Source organism: Sturnus vulgaris, chromosome 1, assembly GCF_052056855.1.
Source record: "Sturnus vulgaris isolate bStuVul1 chromosome 1, bStuVul1.hap1, whole genome shotgun sequence".
NCBI lineage: Eukaryota > Metazoa > Chordata > Aves > Passeriformes > Sturnidae > Sturnus > Sturnus vulgaris.
In genome coordinates this window covers 5,178,282-5,194,157 of record NC_142243.1, presented here as the reverse complement: position 1 = coordinate 5,194,157, position 15,876 = coordinate 5,178,282, and the positions used below count along the sequence as shown (strand labels likewise).

Sequence of the window (15,876 nt, the reverse complement as noted above, 5' to 3'; positions counted from 1 at the left end):
ATGGCCAGAAGGTCAAAGGGATTTTCTCCTGCTATGAAATTGTGTAATGTTCAAATCACCTGCCACAAGTGTTTTTGTGTCAAAATAATATAAAAGCAGGAGGAAGTAATAATCTGAAATAACATCAGTGTCTCAGCTGTGTAAGTCATCCTAATATTTCTTGCAAGATGTGAGCTTCACTGTCCTACAGAAGAGAAAGTTCAAGCCTCCTGTTGTCAATACCTGGTATAACATACTATGGACACACAATCCTATTTACACCTATAAATGCCAAAACTGGGTGTTTTCTTCCCAAGTAAATCAAAGGTTGTGTATTTAGGGGCACACTTTTAAGTTGTGAACATTTTTATTCTTATATATTTACAAGAATACTAGAATTTGCTGGGTGCCAGACATGGAACACATTCCACAAAAAAATATTTGTAGAGGTTGGTTTAATTCTCATATCTTGTCCATCTAGTTTTCATCATGTGATTTCTTGCAACACATAAAATATAAAGAAATTAAGGATGCAAAGGGAAAAAAGATGGAAAAAGGTGAGAGGGAAAGGGAAAGGAAAGGGAAAAGGAAAAGGGATGCTTGTATTTATTCACAAGCTTCATACAACATCCCACTCAGTTACTGAGCCTACTCAGTTCTGCTAAAACTTGATTCAGTTTCTTTTTCTCTGGGTGGGAGGTTGACTTTTGACATAAAGGATCTTTTCCTTTGCAAAAAAATCATCAGTTCACAACACCAGAGCTGGTGCATCAGGGCTTATTTTTTAAGGTAGCAAAATCTGAAAATCTGGTGTTTTTCACATACATACACACACACTATTAAAAAAAAGGGGGGTCCATAGGAATCTTTACAGCTATGTTGGTACACTGTTGGTACATAGAAACTTTTATTTGTGAGATGTTGAGGCCATCAATAGTCTTTGGTTTAAAATTAAAGCTAAAGATATGGTCTTTATAGCTGTGTTTGATTATGTCCAAAAAATCTCAGAATTACTGGGATTTATGGGAACATGCAAGCATGGTCCCACCTTTCACTTACAGCACTGAGGAACTTTAGGACTCTCTATATTCATTTTTTGGGGTATAAGCACATGGGGTACATGATATATAATCATGTGATTCCTAAGTGTTTGGGAAGTGCAGACTTTATAAGTTTCCTGGGGATTTACATTTCTGCCCGGAGTCTGAAGCTACTCAAAGTCTTTCCTCTCTACAGGGATAAAGGACTTGAAAATTCAACTTTGAATTTAGCAGAACTGGCACCAGGAAAAGGCCACCAGCCTTGTAAACCCAGTAAATTCCTCTGTGCTCTTCCACACCACAGAGAGATGGAATTAGAGAAAAACCTTGCAAGCAGGAGGGAATAACATTTGGTTATGCAGAGAAGCAGGTTTACTAAATCACCTTCAGAAAACCAGAAAGTGTTTTGTGAGAAAATGCCCATTACTGCTCAGCCATTTACAGTGACCCTCTGCTTTCATCCAGGGGAGATGGGCACTGTGGAAGCAGTGGCCATAAAGCCAAATTTGAAAATGTGCATTTTCCAGTGAGGAATGGCCCACTGGGCACTGAGCACTGGCATGAGATGAGTGAGGCAATGAGGTGGCACCTGGAAATGAAAGCCTCTGCCAACCCAGCCCATTGTTTTCCCTTTACTACAGCTGAGTGTGGCATTTAAATCCATTAATTCACGTCACCAAACGTGGAAATATGGAGACAGATTTCAATTTACTCCTTATATATTATTCATGGCTTGCTATGAGACATTATGGAGTTAATTTAATTGCACTGCAATTAAAATACCTGTTTCTGTGTACATAGGTAAACATGCAAAATTTAAAACCTTAAACGAAGATATTTGTTGTCACTGTTTCTATAAGCATTGAGATGAGGAAAAAGGTTCTAAAATAATAATTCTTGCTTTTACCATTGCCCCATCTTTAACAAATAGAAAAGCTTTTCTTCAAATGTTTGCTCATTTGTATTCTTGACCCTGGATAATTTCAGAAAGAAGTTCAGCCATGCCTGGTTCTCAGAGTCCAATAATCCAAGCAGATTCTTTCAGCTGTTCCAAGCACGGAGCATGAGATGTTTAATGTCAAATTTATTTATTTCAATATATTTGATTTTACATGGGATTTTGATTCAGCTGAATGATACATAATATGGTGAAATCTGTGGAGGTAGGATTGCTCCCCTCCCACTGCCTCAGGCTGCACTGGGATCTCAGAAATGCTCGTTAGGCATCAGCCTTGATGAGCAGCTCCTGGGCTGAGCTTATCAGGAGCACTGTCGGGGTCCCAGGAACTCAGGCTGTCTAATGAGCTCCTGCTTTTTAACCAACAAAAAACTTATTTATCTTCCTGGATAACAGCCCAAGCAGAACACCATGCTTGCTATTGAACTTTCAAAGAAAGTTACCAACCAAAATTTTGTCCAGGACAGAAAATCATTATGATTAAAGGCAAACTTCTTGCAAGGCTGCCCAAAGTGAGACCCTTGGGGCTCTCCTGGTCACAGAGGGCTGGGAGCAGAATCTGCCTCTGAGTGGGGAAATTGTGCAGCTCTCAAGGCTGCTGTGCTCAGAGCATCACTGCTCGACGCTGATGGTGGGACCTGGCTGACACTGCCACTGCTCAAGGCTCAGCATTTTATCCACTGACAAGGTGCAAAGGCATCTGCCCTGAGCACGTCACTGAACTCAAGTGGAAATTTTCCCTTTCCCTCTCACCTTTTTTCATCTTTTTTCCCTTTGCAACCTTAATTTCTTGATATTTTATGTGTTGCAAGAAATCACATGATGAAAACCGGATGGACGAGATATGAGAAATAAACCAGCCTCTACAAAATTTTGTTGAATGTGTTTCATGTCTGGCACTCAGCAAATGCTTGTAGCCTTGTAGGTACATAAGAATGAAATTTATATTTCATATGTGTGAGTGTGGATTTTACACAGCAAATGTAGCAGGAATGCTGCTCTCTTGGATTCATCAGAGTCCTGGGTAGGCCTATGAGCAAGCTACTGCTGGGCTTAGAGCAAATTCTATAGAATCTTCTGTTAAATTGTTTAAATTAGGTTATCAATTAAACCCTGCTAAATTCAAATATTGCTAAAACCTTTAGGCCTAAACTGTTGGTCAAGTCCTGGGCTAAATTTGGCAGGATGATCCACTGTGAACCTTGTGACTCCATGGGAGGATTTCCCTTATTCCTTTTAATCCTTATGCTTTCCCAGCCTTACTCTTTTTCCATCCCCAGCCTCCACACAGGTCATTTTAGGTAGATTTTAGTTTTAGGCTGATTGATTTTAGATTCTTTCTCTGTGTGCTTTAACCACCTATTAAGTAGTAGAGTGAACCTTGGTAATGAACTTCATCGTGCTTTCACTTTCATATTGAACCTGCTTCTGCCAGTGATCCTTTGCACAACCTAAAACACTCATTTATGACAAAATCACAATACAAATATAAGGTTACACTTAGAAAAATACAACAGCATAAGATTTCAATCACAATACCTGTGTGAGCTCTATTGCCCTCTTGTTGGTGGATTCCCAGGTGTATTAGAAAGTGCAACTTGCACTGATTTTACCCAATTTTTTTACTCTCTTTCCTACCTGGATTATTTTGGGGTCTGTATTATTGGCTGTTTGTTAAGGGGTGAGCCCCTCCGTTTAGGAAAGTAAGGGACATTAACTACTACCCATCATATTTGATGTTCTGGCAGCCGTGGGATCATCTGTCTTGTACAGAGCTGGCAGACAAAACAATTTATAGGAGGAAGCTGAAGATAAGTGAAATGGACATAATGGACATAAGCACAAGTGTTTTATTGAATGAGATGTCAGAGAGCCTGATAAATGAGTGATGGGCACCATGTATGTTTAGGAAGGAAATGCCATTCTCTAAAGATGCTGTGGTGGAATCCTGATGCTGCTGGTTTTATTGAAGCTTACCATTATCTCATTGAAAGGGGGAGAAATTTTCTGTACACTCTATTCAGGTTGGCATGGGGGGAAGAAACAGCTGGAAATATTTTGGTGAATTTCTGTGCACAGATGTTGGAGAATGCATCATGCAAACACAGATTTCTGACTGCAGCAATTACAGGCTTCACTGGTAGCAGCAGCAAAAAGTATACTGCATGAAAAACACAAGGATGGCTTTTTATTTGCCCATCATGTCTGTGTTATTATTTCAGCCACAAGCACAAAGAATATATAATTGGAATAAGGCTATGAAATCTTTGCTCATAAATTCTGCAGAGACTGCTGACACTGGTTGCATTACTAAAATACTACCTCCAGTTCTATCCTCTTCATTTCAAGAAAGGTATGAATATGTAAAAGAAAACTTAGAAAAGAGCTGCTTTTTCTGGTGACCACTTTAAATTCTCCCTGAGGACAAATTCTACCCAATGTTTGATCAGGGAGGTAGGGTGGCTGTTGTCCTAAATCTAACCTATGAATGTCTAACCTTGGAATGCTCCTGCATAAACCCAGCTTCCCTGGAAACTAGAGAGGAAACTTCAATTGCTCTCAGTCTACTCAGAACTCGAACAGCTTTGCAGTAAGTTAATGACTATCATTAAAATCAGCTTGGCCTGTCTTACCTTTAACTCCATGGAATCACAAAGCAGATAACAGCAACGGATTTGCCCAAACAGCTATATTTTCCTGAGGAGTTGCCAAAATGTCTCAATTGCTCTTTCAAAAGTTTCTGAAGATCAATAAAACCACTTACTGAGCTGATGCCTTCACATATTTTCCCTGGAACTGGCAGAGTAAAGAGTCAAAACTTGTGCACCATATTCAGCTCTGACATTGTTCAGCACCTTCATCCAAATATATTTAATGGATGAGGATACTGAAGAAACTTGCAGAAAGAAATCTGGCATGATGCTGTAGAAGTCATAGAGGACTCATAATTTAGTTTCCAGGGGTGGACAGGTGAGAAATCTCTTGTTAATTTTGCCCTAGAGTAGAAGTGCATGTCCAAAACAGAATAAAAAGATAGACTCCCAGCTATAGATTCAAGTGTCTATTTAGCCATAATATTTAAGTTTGAAAAGCATGTGGCTGCTCTCAGGATTGCTTTTGGCCAGCTGTAGCTGATGAAACACAGCTATTTAAACACAGTTCCTGTATCTTTGAAACTTTTACCATAAATATTGAATAATTTGTTCTACTTGGTCCCAACACAACAGATCTCTTCTCCACCACTTTTCACCATAACCCTGACCTCTGCCTGAAGCTGTTCAGGTTGTTTGGTGTTCTCTTCTTATGGGAATATTCACCCTAAACATGAATTATAAAAGTATAATTTGGGATGTCTTCCTGCACCACCTAAGTTGTAAGGATTTCTCATTTTGAGAGAGGATGTTTAGCTCACTGATGTCTTTGGACAGTGACATTGCAGATGACACACTTGTCAAGCACCTCTGGTGGGTTCAGGGATAAGATGAAATGATGAGATTCTCTTTCTGGTACCTTTCATAGAATCACAGAATAATTTGGGTTGAAAGGGAGTTTAAAGATCATCCAGTTCCCACCTCCCTGCCATGGGCAGGGAACCTCCCACTAGGGGTTATTTATTTTCAAATAACTTATTTACACATGGGGTCTCTTTTGAGCCCTGAGGAAACAGTGGACAGTGCAAACATTCCAAGGGGAGGAGTAACTGAGGAACTCCAGAAAGTAAAAGGACAATTTTCACAAAACCTTTGGGGAGCCTGCTCTGAGGGATACAGTGCTACCACAAAAGTAGGAAAAAACTCTTATTTCCCTTCTATTTCTACACAGGAACAGTGACACATGGAAATGCAAAACAGAGATGTGCACCACTACTAAGGAGGCAATGCTGGTTTGTACTCTACTGCTGACCCTCAGAAATTCCCTGGGAGCTCTGCATTCACTGTTTCCTGCCTGGAGGGATCCAATATTCCTGTATTTCTGCTGTTCTCTGATTTAAGCATCAAACTTCACAAACAAAAAGGAATATTTTTCCTCTGCGTTCCAAGCATTCCTGAATTTCTCATGGATTTCACACAAATCCAGGCAGTTGTACCTGAAGAATTTCACAGTTCCAGATTAACAGAATTGTAAAAAGCTCCCACCTATTCACTGCTTTGGCTCATCGCCATTTACAGACTTACTAAAAAATTAAGTTGCTTCAGGAGCTGAACTGGCTTTTGGACAAATCCAGCAGGAAGAAGCTGCAACAGCTGGATATCACCATTCTCCTTCCAACCCTGCAACAGCCTGTTATGGCAATTTTAATGCTTAAGCAGTACTAAAGAATTAGTCAGACTTTTAAATTAGCCCCATGGTGAATTCAGGTGTTTTTGAACATTGCAGAGGTGGCATAAATCACTAAGCATGTGTTCATGCCAGGTGTGATTTTGTCCAAAATTTCTACCTCTCCAATGGAAATAAAATGTTCATCTTCAAAGTATTTCTAGGTATGGACAGAGAACCTGCTGTTGCATTCAAACAAATATTTTTTAATTGCTAAGATCAGAGTGATTAATGCTTACAATTCTCTTACATGGCTTTTCCAATATTTCCTTCTTTTCCAATAAGCAAGTACAAAGCAGTCTTAGCTCTCCTCTGAGAAACACTTCCTTTTACAGTGCTACAGAGAAATGCTTGAACCACCCCTTTGGAAAGTCCAAGCACAGGAGAACAATTTTATTTTTTTTCACAACCATTGATATCTATCAGACACCAGAACAGTCAGCAAACAAGCACTTACTGAGACCTGTGGCTAACTTGAAAGCCCAGGACAGGAAAAAAGAGACTTGTGACACTTTTCTTCTGAACAATTTAGAATTAATTTAGTACTTCTATGCTGCAGTGTGCAAATTTCACCTGTTTAACTGAAGACTGGCCACATCCTAAACCACAGTAAATGCTGCCATCTAATGGAGCCTGAGTGCTGAACAAAAGCTGTCGGTTCATTCCAGAGCTCATTCCAGCTCACACTGAATAAAATTTATAGTTTCACCAGCATCACTGTGCATGAAACAATCCAGGCTGGGCAGGAGACAGACCCACCTGGCATCTCTGCATCCCACTGACAGGGCTGCTGACCCCCGAGTTCTCCCGAGAGCTCTGCAGAACTTTTTATTATGAACAGAAGCTGGTTCTGAAAATAATCATAGAATCATTAAGGTTGTTAAAGACCCCCCAAGATCATCAAGTCCATCCTTTGACTGAATATCTCCACTCCCACTAAACCACAGCACCAAGTGCCACATCCACTCATTTTTGGAACACTTCCAGAGACAGGGACTCCACCATTTCCCTGGGGAGGCTGTTCCAATGTTTGACCATAATAAGTCTATTTATTTGGTCATATCAATAAATCAATAAGTATATATTACTATAATAATCAATAAATCTATATATGGTCAATATTTGACCATATAAATCTATACATCTACTGTATCCAAGCTCTTTAACTCTTTGCTTGCCTGTGCCTTTATTTGTCCTGAAAATAACTTAGTTTTGACTAAATCTGTCCTATTTTAATAGCCTTTAACAAGGTAAATGACAGAAAAAATGACCTCATTGTTCTTGATATTCTTGGCTTGAAAACTCTAGATCTTTTCTGACTCCCTGTGAATAGCAAATTATTTTCAGTTTTCTTGTGCTAATAGGTAGTTACTTTGAGAAAATTACATTACTGTTGTTCTACCCCTCAATAATAGATTATGTCTTGTAATAAATGAAATTGAAGATACTTCTTGGAAAATAGACAAAAACATGTTAAGCATCTGAAGTCTTTATTGAAGAATCTAAACCAGTCATATTCCAAACTGAAAAAAAAATCAGTAAAATATTATTACATATGGTTCACACATTTTTGTCAGAATCAATGAAATAAATACTTTCTCTAACTTTAATAAATGTTATCTCACAAGGTGCACCATTAACTTCTTTTCAGATGTCTATAGATAAAGTATAATGATGGAATTTTATGTACAATTATTCTTTTCTTGAAATAATATTTCTTGCACAACATATTTTGATTATGATTATGATTATGACAATTTTCATACACTGAACATACAAAGAACAAACTATGTACAACTTTCAGGCACAGGCAACTGAGGATGATCTGTTAAATCCCTTGAGGTGTAAAGACACCTCAAAAATTCTTAGGCATAATCAAATGCATTCAAAGACTTTAGGAGGAGGATGGTCCCAAAAATATCAAAATTAGAGGCTGATTATACTCAAGTGTCTTGAGTCAGCTCTTTTACAGAAGTACAGTAATTACTTAATTTTTCAACAATAAAGCCTGTTTGGAAAATTTGGTTCTCCCTAAAGACATATACCTTATTCTATATCCTTGTGTGTTTATAAATGCTTACAACTGATATTTTAAAGACTTTTTCCACAAACACATGAGCTAATATAAAAATGGCAGCTGAAAAAATTAACTCACCAACTCCAGTAGTTAAGGAAAAAAAATTCCATGGTTTGATTTTCCTCTCATATTTATGACATAGTTGCTCAAATCTTAATTGCTTTAAGGAGCATTTGCAAATCTGAACAATTACAATACTTGAAGGCTGCTATTATTATTCTAAATTCAGAGTATTTGTGGGATCAAAATATGATATCCATATGAAAATGTGACATTGGTTTAACTGGAAATGCTGCAGCCAGGGGCAACCTCATGTGTCAGGCTTATCCCTGTCTGTGTGAGCAAAGCCATCATAAAATAAAGGGAGGGATATGGAAGAAACAGGACGTAATTTATCTGCCTTCCTACCTTGATTTTCATTAAGCCGTGATTCAAGAAGACTTGGCTTGTCCTGTATTTCTTCTGCAAAGACAGCACTGTTATGTTTGTAACGGTTTAAGGATCTATTTTCAAGAGAACGTTGTCTCAAATACCTCCTGAAGGCCCTTTGAATAATAAGAGCTGACACTTCCTCTTGTTTTCTTTTGAGGGTAGAAGAAATTGGGCTGTAACAACTTTTAGATGGATTGGGAGCTGCAATATTTTCTTCTACATTTAATTCAAGACTCTCCAAATCTCCAGATTCTCCCAAGACCCTTTTGGTGAAAGCCAGCAAGATATCCAAGTAGTGGATCTTATCTCCACTAAGTATAGGGATGTCCATGGATATGAGCTGGATTTTATTGGGCTTTGGGATGCGCAAGGGGAACGCCAGTGCATCTGCAAAGTCTGAAAGAGCAGAATAATCTATAAACTGCGTTGCCAGAGGGTCAAACTTTCCCCATGTCTCATAAAACATATCAAAGTCATCCTCACAAAGAGGATCCGTGCTTTCCTCAGTGGCAACGCTGAAGTTCTCCAAAATGACAGCTATGTACATATTTATAACAATGAGAAACGATATAATGACATAGCTTACAAAATATAAAATACCAAAGCCCTTATTTATGCAATTATTTTTCTCTGTCCCTGTTACATTTAATTGGGGAGCACATGTGTCAGGTCCTTTCAGCACAGGGGACAGAAGACTATCCCAGCCAGCTGATGTGGTAATTTGGAAAAGGCAGAGAATGCTACCACAAAATGTTTGGAAGTTGAAAATGTCATCAATCCCACCTCCCAAGCGGAGACAGGCAAAGTTTGCCATGCCCACGATGGCATAAATGAACATAATCAGGAAAAGCAAAAGGCCAATGTTGACCAGTGCAGGAAGAGACATCAGCAATGCAAAAAGAAGAGTATGAATTCTCTTGGCCTTGTGAACTAGCCTCAGGATTCGGCCAATCCGCACCAAACGAAGAGTCCTCAAAACCGTAGGGGAGAAGAAAGATCGAAATACTTCAGAAACTCCAAGACCTTTGAAAGGCAAAAGAAAACAAAATGTTGTCAGGTCAAGTTAGTCAAATGAATGTCTGTTTTGTTATATTCTGTGCTTTAGGTGTCAGAAGTAGCACAGATCATATTACACTGCTCTCAATATAAACATCAGCAATTCTGAAACTGCTGAGATAAAAGCTTAGGTAAAGAAAGGAAAACTGCAGTATCTTTCAATATTAAAGAAGCATCAAGAGTTCTGCATAGTTTGGAAGCTGCATTCTTCCAAGTTTGTCGAATCTGGGGAGTGAATTTATGCATTCATTGCTGAAAATCCTTTTAAATCCATTCAGGTCCTGTGCTGGAAGCTCTGGGACTGTCTCTGAGCCACTGCCTGAGTGCTGCTTCTTCTGCAGGCCTAAGCCTAAATGTGAGACTTTGACTAATGCTTGGCACTCAAATGAGATCAGAGAAGAGCAAGGAGAAAATAAAGGAAAATTGTCTCCTCATTCTATGACCTTACTATGAGGGTGATGACACAGCAGCAATGCAAATGTTTACAAGCAGAAGAGTTAAGAAATCTTAATTTTTCTGGGTTGCACAGGATGGTAAAAGGCTACCATGCTTAGGCAAGAAGCAGAGAAGTCAGAACAATTTTTCTTTCCCATGTTTTACTATATGACATGACCTAAGCCTGAGTAGGATGAACAGACAAAATTAACTTTATAGGAAACTAGAGCTGTATATGACCCTTTATAGAGCAGGAGACCAGCATCTAGTCTTATTTAAAGAGCAAAAAAAATACAAGCCAGTTTTAATAATTTTTTCAGTCACAAATAGTGGTCCAGATTTAGAATGGTGTTGAGCAACCAAATTTTCCTGAGCATTTCAAATCTGCAATTGGGCTCTGCTTTCTTTAGAGGAAGTCCTGGAAAATTAAATTAATGCCCATTTTTGATGCAAATGTATTTTTAACCTGAATTTTCTTCAGTTAACGTGACAACATGTAAATTGAAAGCATAAAACATTAGACAACAGTTTAAATAAAATAACTTTAAAAATATTTCACTGAATTAAATTAATATTCTGTTAATTTCTCAATAAAAAAATCATACTTAAAAAAATTTGCAAACTCCATTTACCTTTTAGTACTCTGCAGAAATATAAGGGAAAATAAAAATGCATCCTTTTAGAAGGGATCACTTAGCAGATAGTTTAAAAAAGTACAATGGATCTGGAATTTATTTATCAGACATATGTAGGCAATTACTTCAAACTGGAATTTGGCTTAATATTGGTAAGACACATTACCTGACCCAATGATTGATACTTACTCACTATTGAGAGGATCACAACACTGAAATCAAACATATTCCAGCAGCTTCCAAAGTAGTAGTGCCTTAAGGCCAGTATTTTCATGACACATTCTGCAGTGAATACAGCCACAAAAAAATAGTTGATTTTATTAAGAACATCCTTGGTGGCTTTCTGGTTGTCTTCTGCCACCATAACGATCATATTTAGACAGATGAAAATCACAATGGTGATTTCAAAAGCTTTGTGAGATACGATGTCAAACAGCCATCCTAAAAATGCATTCTGTGGAGAGAATGAGAACTACTTAATGCCACTTCTGAGACCCAGCCTGCATTCAAACATTGATCAGTAATCTGTGCTTAGAAAAGGAATTTAAAATAACATAAATTAACAACAAGCTACTAGAAACACTTTCAGGTGATTTCTTTAGACCCTCAAAGAAAAATCACTGTCCTTTCAGTATTTTCAGGCATTGTGCAAGCACATTGGCTTAGGAAAAAAATTATAGCAGGAAAACATTCAGAGTACATTGTGATTGCTCTTTTAATAGAAATACTTATTGAAGCAGGTATTTTAGGACAAGCAATTCTAATTAAAATATCATAAACAGGAAAAACTCTGAGTAGTTACTGTGCAAAACCAGGCCTGGAATTAAATTTAAGAAAATGTAAGAAATAAAGCATAAGATTATTTAAAAGCAGAGAACAGCCACGGGGCATGTACTGCTCTCTATTCATTTTCACCTGTGATAATCCAATCTAGTTGCAGAAGCAACATCATGCAACTTAAACAACCAAGATCATGTTATGAATATCAAATGCTTAATATGAATTGGTTTTTAAAGTTTGTACATTGGAGTAGGTGATAAATAGGTTGTGAATTTCCTTAATTAATACCCTCAAAGACAACTGTGTTGGATGTAATTTTTAAACAAAAGAGAGTAAAATCTAAATACTGTATTGACTGAGGAAGATGAGGGGCTGCAATGCAAAGTTTATTTCCCAATGCCTGGCATTAAATATTATTATCTTTATATCCCCTGTCATGCTCTTCTTAAGGTGGTCTCACCGATGGTCTTGGGATGGGTTTTTGGGGTTTCTTGGATCCAAGTTTTTTTAGGGCATTATAGTACTTTTTCTGTTCCTCAGTCAAAAATAGATCTTTTCCACCTAAGTAAAGAGGAAGAATATTGTTGTTCAGAAGAAGCCAAACACCAGCAAGTTTATGTTAAAGATAGTAAGTTACAGTTCTTGTGAGTGGGACCTAAGAGAACAGAGAGACCAAATGTGTCTTCACCATTTCTCCTTTTCCCCTTGATCTTTGATCTGATCTGGGTTGATCATGAAAGTCAAGTCCAGGCAGTGATCCCAAGTAAGTTCCCTCAAGTGTGAGAGCCTTTCTAAAGTTTTGTGAATCTATTTCTTATTTTCAAAATTACATAAGATGCATCAAGAAGTAGAATATTTTATATTTTTGGGAAAGGTAGAAGAAGTACATTACTGGACTAGCAAGTAAATAGAGGATGATGAACAAGCATTTTGAGACCAAGTTCTAGGGCTCCTGGCAATGAATTTCTTATTACCATCCACACCACCTGTATTCCTGAGCAATCACTTGGAACCCAGTCATCAGAAATCATTCATCATGAAAGCATTGAGTGATCAGCATTTTTTACAACAAACACATCACAATGTTCAGCAGGGCATCTGCAATTTGAGTTACTCCAGAAAAACCTCTGAAAATTCTGCTGAACTTCACACATGGAATATCAGTGAAAGGCCCAATGAAGCAGAAAAGAAATGAAAGAAAAAACGAAAAATAAACAAATGTCAGTTACAGCATGCATTAAGAAAAGAAAAAGTGTTACATCCACAGAAACTTCTAGCAAATGTTCAAGCTTATAAACTACTTAACCTTTATATCTATTGGGATTATTGTAACTGGGACTTTGTTATGAAAGGAAGTTCTTACAGTGAACTGCTGTTGCTCAATCTCTACATATCCCTTCTCTGTCCAAATTCAGAGAACAGGAGAATTTCTTGTGGGTTTTATTTCTATTTTTCTCTACCAAAGGCAGCAATGCTTTGATGCTTGATGTGTAAGCTAGCCTATGGAAATAATGAAATATTCCAGTAGAGATTCTGTCTTCCAAACGGAACCTTGAAATTGTAAACCTCCTGTTGGGGTCTGCTTTTCTGGTATTTTTTCAGTGAGCAAGATGCTTATTTGTTTTAAGACTTTCAAGTAGATTAATTGACACAATTTCCCTTGATACTTTAAGCCCTTAAATGAGTCAGGACAGAACTCAGTTGATAAATAAGTTTGGCATAAGGAAGGTGAAGTATTCCAGGGAGGGACGGATGACTGTTGCTTTTCTTTGCTGCATTTTCCATTTTAAGATTTTGCTTCCCATTTCTTACTCAATAACAAGAACAGGAAATACAACAACTATGAGGAGAAAAGTGGAAGCAGTCATTGCTTCATGGGCTTTAAGCAATCTTTAAATTTCTACATAGCCCCTTCCTGGGGTCATGGCTTGAATCCCAATGCAGATTTTTTTTAAAACCTCCTTAATTAATCTGCAAGTTTATTTTGTAGATGAAGGACTATTTAAAGTGTAGCTAGTTTTAAAAGAAGTTCTAATTGACAAGACCTTTTCAAGGAAAGCAGAGGTTACTCCTTCCATGATTGTTTCTTCCATGACTGATTACCCTGGTCATATTTGTGAGGTGTTTACCCTTAGCAAAAAAGGGTTGTTCTGTTCCCTAAAGCAAACCTTCAAAGCAGAAGAAAAGAATTCCACTCTCCTGTAGGAAAGTCTAGGTAACTTTTTTGTCTTCTCATTTCTAAAGCTACTCACTCCTTCCTCCTTGTCCGCTACTTAGAATAAATTCAGGACTTAGTAGGGAAATAGAATTCACAGGAAAAACTCTTGAGGAAGAGGAGAGTCCTGTTTCCAAAACTTGGTTTGAAATGTTATTATTTTTTATTCATCTAGTCAAATACTTATTTCAAAATATTAGACCTCTAGATGTCAAACCAGCATTCACCTAATCAAATTGGGATTACAGGAGACCATAGGTTAGCTCATGTAGTACTTATCTTTTTCCTTTGCTGGTTAAAATTGCTGATAACCACTCCAATGAAAAGGTTCAGCATGAAGAAAGATCCAAAAATAATGAAAACCACAAAGAACGCATACATGTGTAAGCGTGCTTCAAATATTGGCTGCTGATTGATCTGTTTAAAAAAAAAAAATCAAACCAGAAAAATAATATTGGTAAAAATCAGATAATCTCATCTTTATAATTTTCAATTTATTATAGCAGATCTTTTTATTGTCATGAGGGATAAATTATTTTCATATATTTAAACCTTTATCTAAATGTAGAACAATTGTCTTTCTCTATCTTGTTACTGTTTATAAAGATAATGAAAAATAAAGCCAAATCCTGCTCTAAAATTTCATTTCAGTGACATACCTCACGTGAATCCACTGCTGCATACATAATATCCATCCAACCTTTAAAAGTTGCCTGAAAGAAAATGCATTGTTTATTATAACTAAGAAAAAAATAGCCATTGCTAATATAAATGTGTTAATAGTTGTGGAAAAAATGAGAAGTGTGCTATAAAAAAATGTGTATCAATTCTAAGATAGGCTTGCAAGTATGATTTACTGGAGCTTATTACAAAGAAAAAAAAAAATCCTGAAAAGAAAACAAAAAAAAATAATCATAATTCATGTCAAATGTGCTTTAATGCTAACTCTTGTTAAATTGAAATTTTTGCAAAAACAAAAGAACATTGAAAGAACAGCTTAACTAGCAAATATAACTTAAAATTATAAAAACAACTTTTAACAAAACAGCAGACTGTTCCATCCTGTAATTTTTATCAATCCAAGAACATTTTGGAGGATCTAGAGCAAAGAACTTCATCTAGAAAAGATACAGGGATAACAAAGACTTTTAAAAAATTACTTTATCTCCTTTGTTGTGGTATTAGGGAGCTCAGTGAATTAGCAACCCAACACTTCAGGACTTTTACAACAAAAGAAGACATAGAATTCTAAATAAATTGGTCCATGAGTTTTCTTATCCACTCTGAACCAGAGAAAACAAGAATAACTTTAAATACAGTAACAGACAGACTATTTCAGGCTTAGTTTGTTAATCAATTTTTTTTTTATATATAAAATTTAAAACAAAATGGAAAAGCTGTGAAACAGAGTTCTTGATTTTAACAAAAGGCTGCATATGCCCAAGTGTTTTTCAGGAGAAACTGAGCAGCTCAAAGATAAGGAAAATATTCATGGAAGCTAAAAAATCCCTGGTTTCAGTGAGATAAACAGAACCATAGTGGTGTGCCTTGGTTGGGCTGCTCAACCCAGCCCTTGAGGAAAACAAAAATTAGCAATTAGTTTCTATAGAACTTACCACTTGGAGAAGAGCCAAGTATCCCATGCCAACATTGTCAAAATTTACAGCACTATTTGACCATGTGCCATTGTGGGAATCACAATCATTTTTGGTATTAATGAGATCAAGATTTCCTTCTTTGAGTGTGCATTTCCAAAATCTGCTTCCAAGCCATTTTACTCCTAGAACATTAAAGAGGAGCCAAAAGACCACACAGACAAGCAGGACGTTGAAAATTGAGGGGATGGCTCCAAAGAGTGCATTCACAACAACCTGAAGGAAATGAATGAAAAGAATTAATTATTTGCATTCAATAGATCACTTTTCCCAGAAATCCACTGATTTTTTCATCTT

General features: G+C 37.1%; 1 protein-coding gene across 1 annotated transcript in view; it reads right to left on the bottom strand.

Annotated features, from left to right (window-relative positions):
- Positions 1 to 7,767: 7,767 nt before the first annotated feature.
- LOC106851577 (sodium channel protein type 5 subunit alpha-like) overlaps positions 7,768 to 15,876 on the bottom strand; it is a 30,909-nt gene continuing 22,800 nt past the window's right edge. The window contains exons 20-25 of the mRNA XM_088155406.1: positions 15,541 to 15,795; positions 14,584 to 14,637; positions 14,200 to 14,341; positions 12,170 to 12,270; positions 11,119 to 11,383; positions 7,768 to 9,826 (exon numbers count right to left, since the gene is read on the bottom strand). Of these exons, the coding sequence (XP_088011532.1) occupies positions 8,682 to 9,826; positions 11,119 to 11,383; positions 12,170 to 12,270; positions 14,200 to 14,341; positions 14,584 to 14,637; positions 15,541 to 15,795 (1,962 nt within the window). The 3' untranslated portion in view covers positions 7,768 to 8,681. The remainder of the gene's footprint in view (positions 9,827 to 11,118; positions 11,384 to 12,169; positions 12,271 to 14,199; positions 14,342 to 14,583; positions 14,638 to 15,540; positions 15,796 to 15,876) is intronic.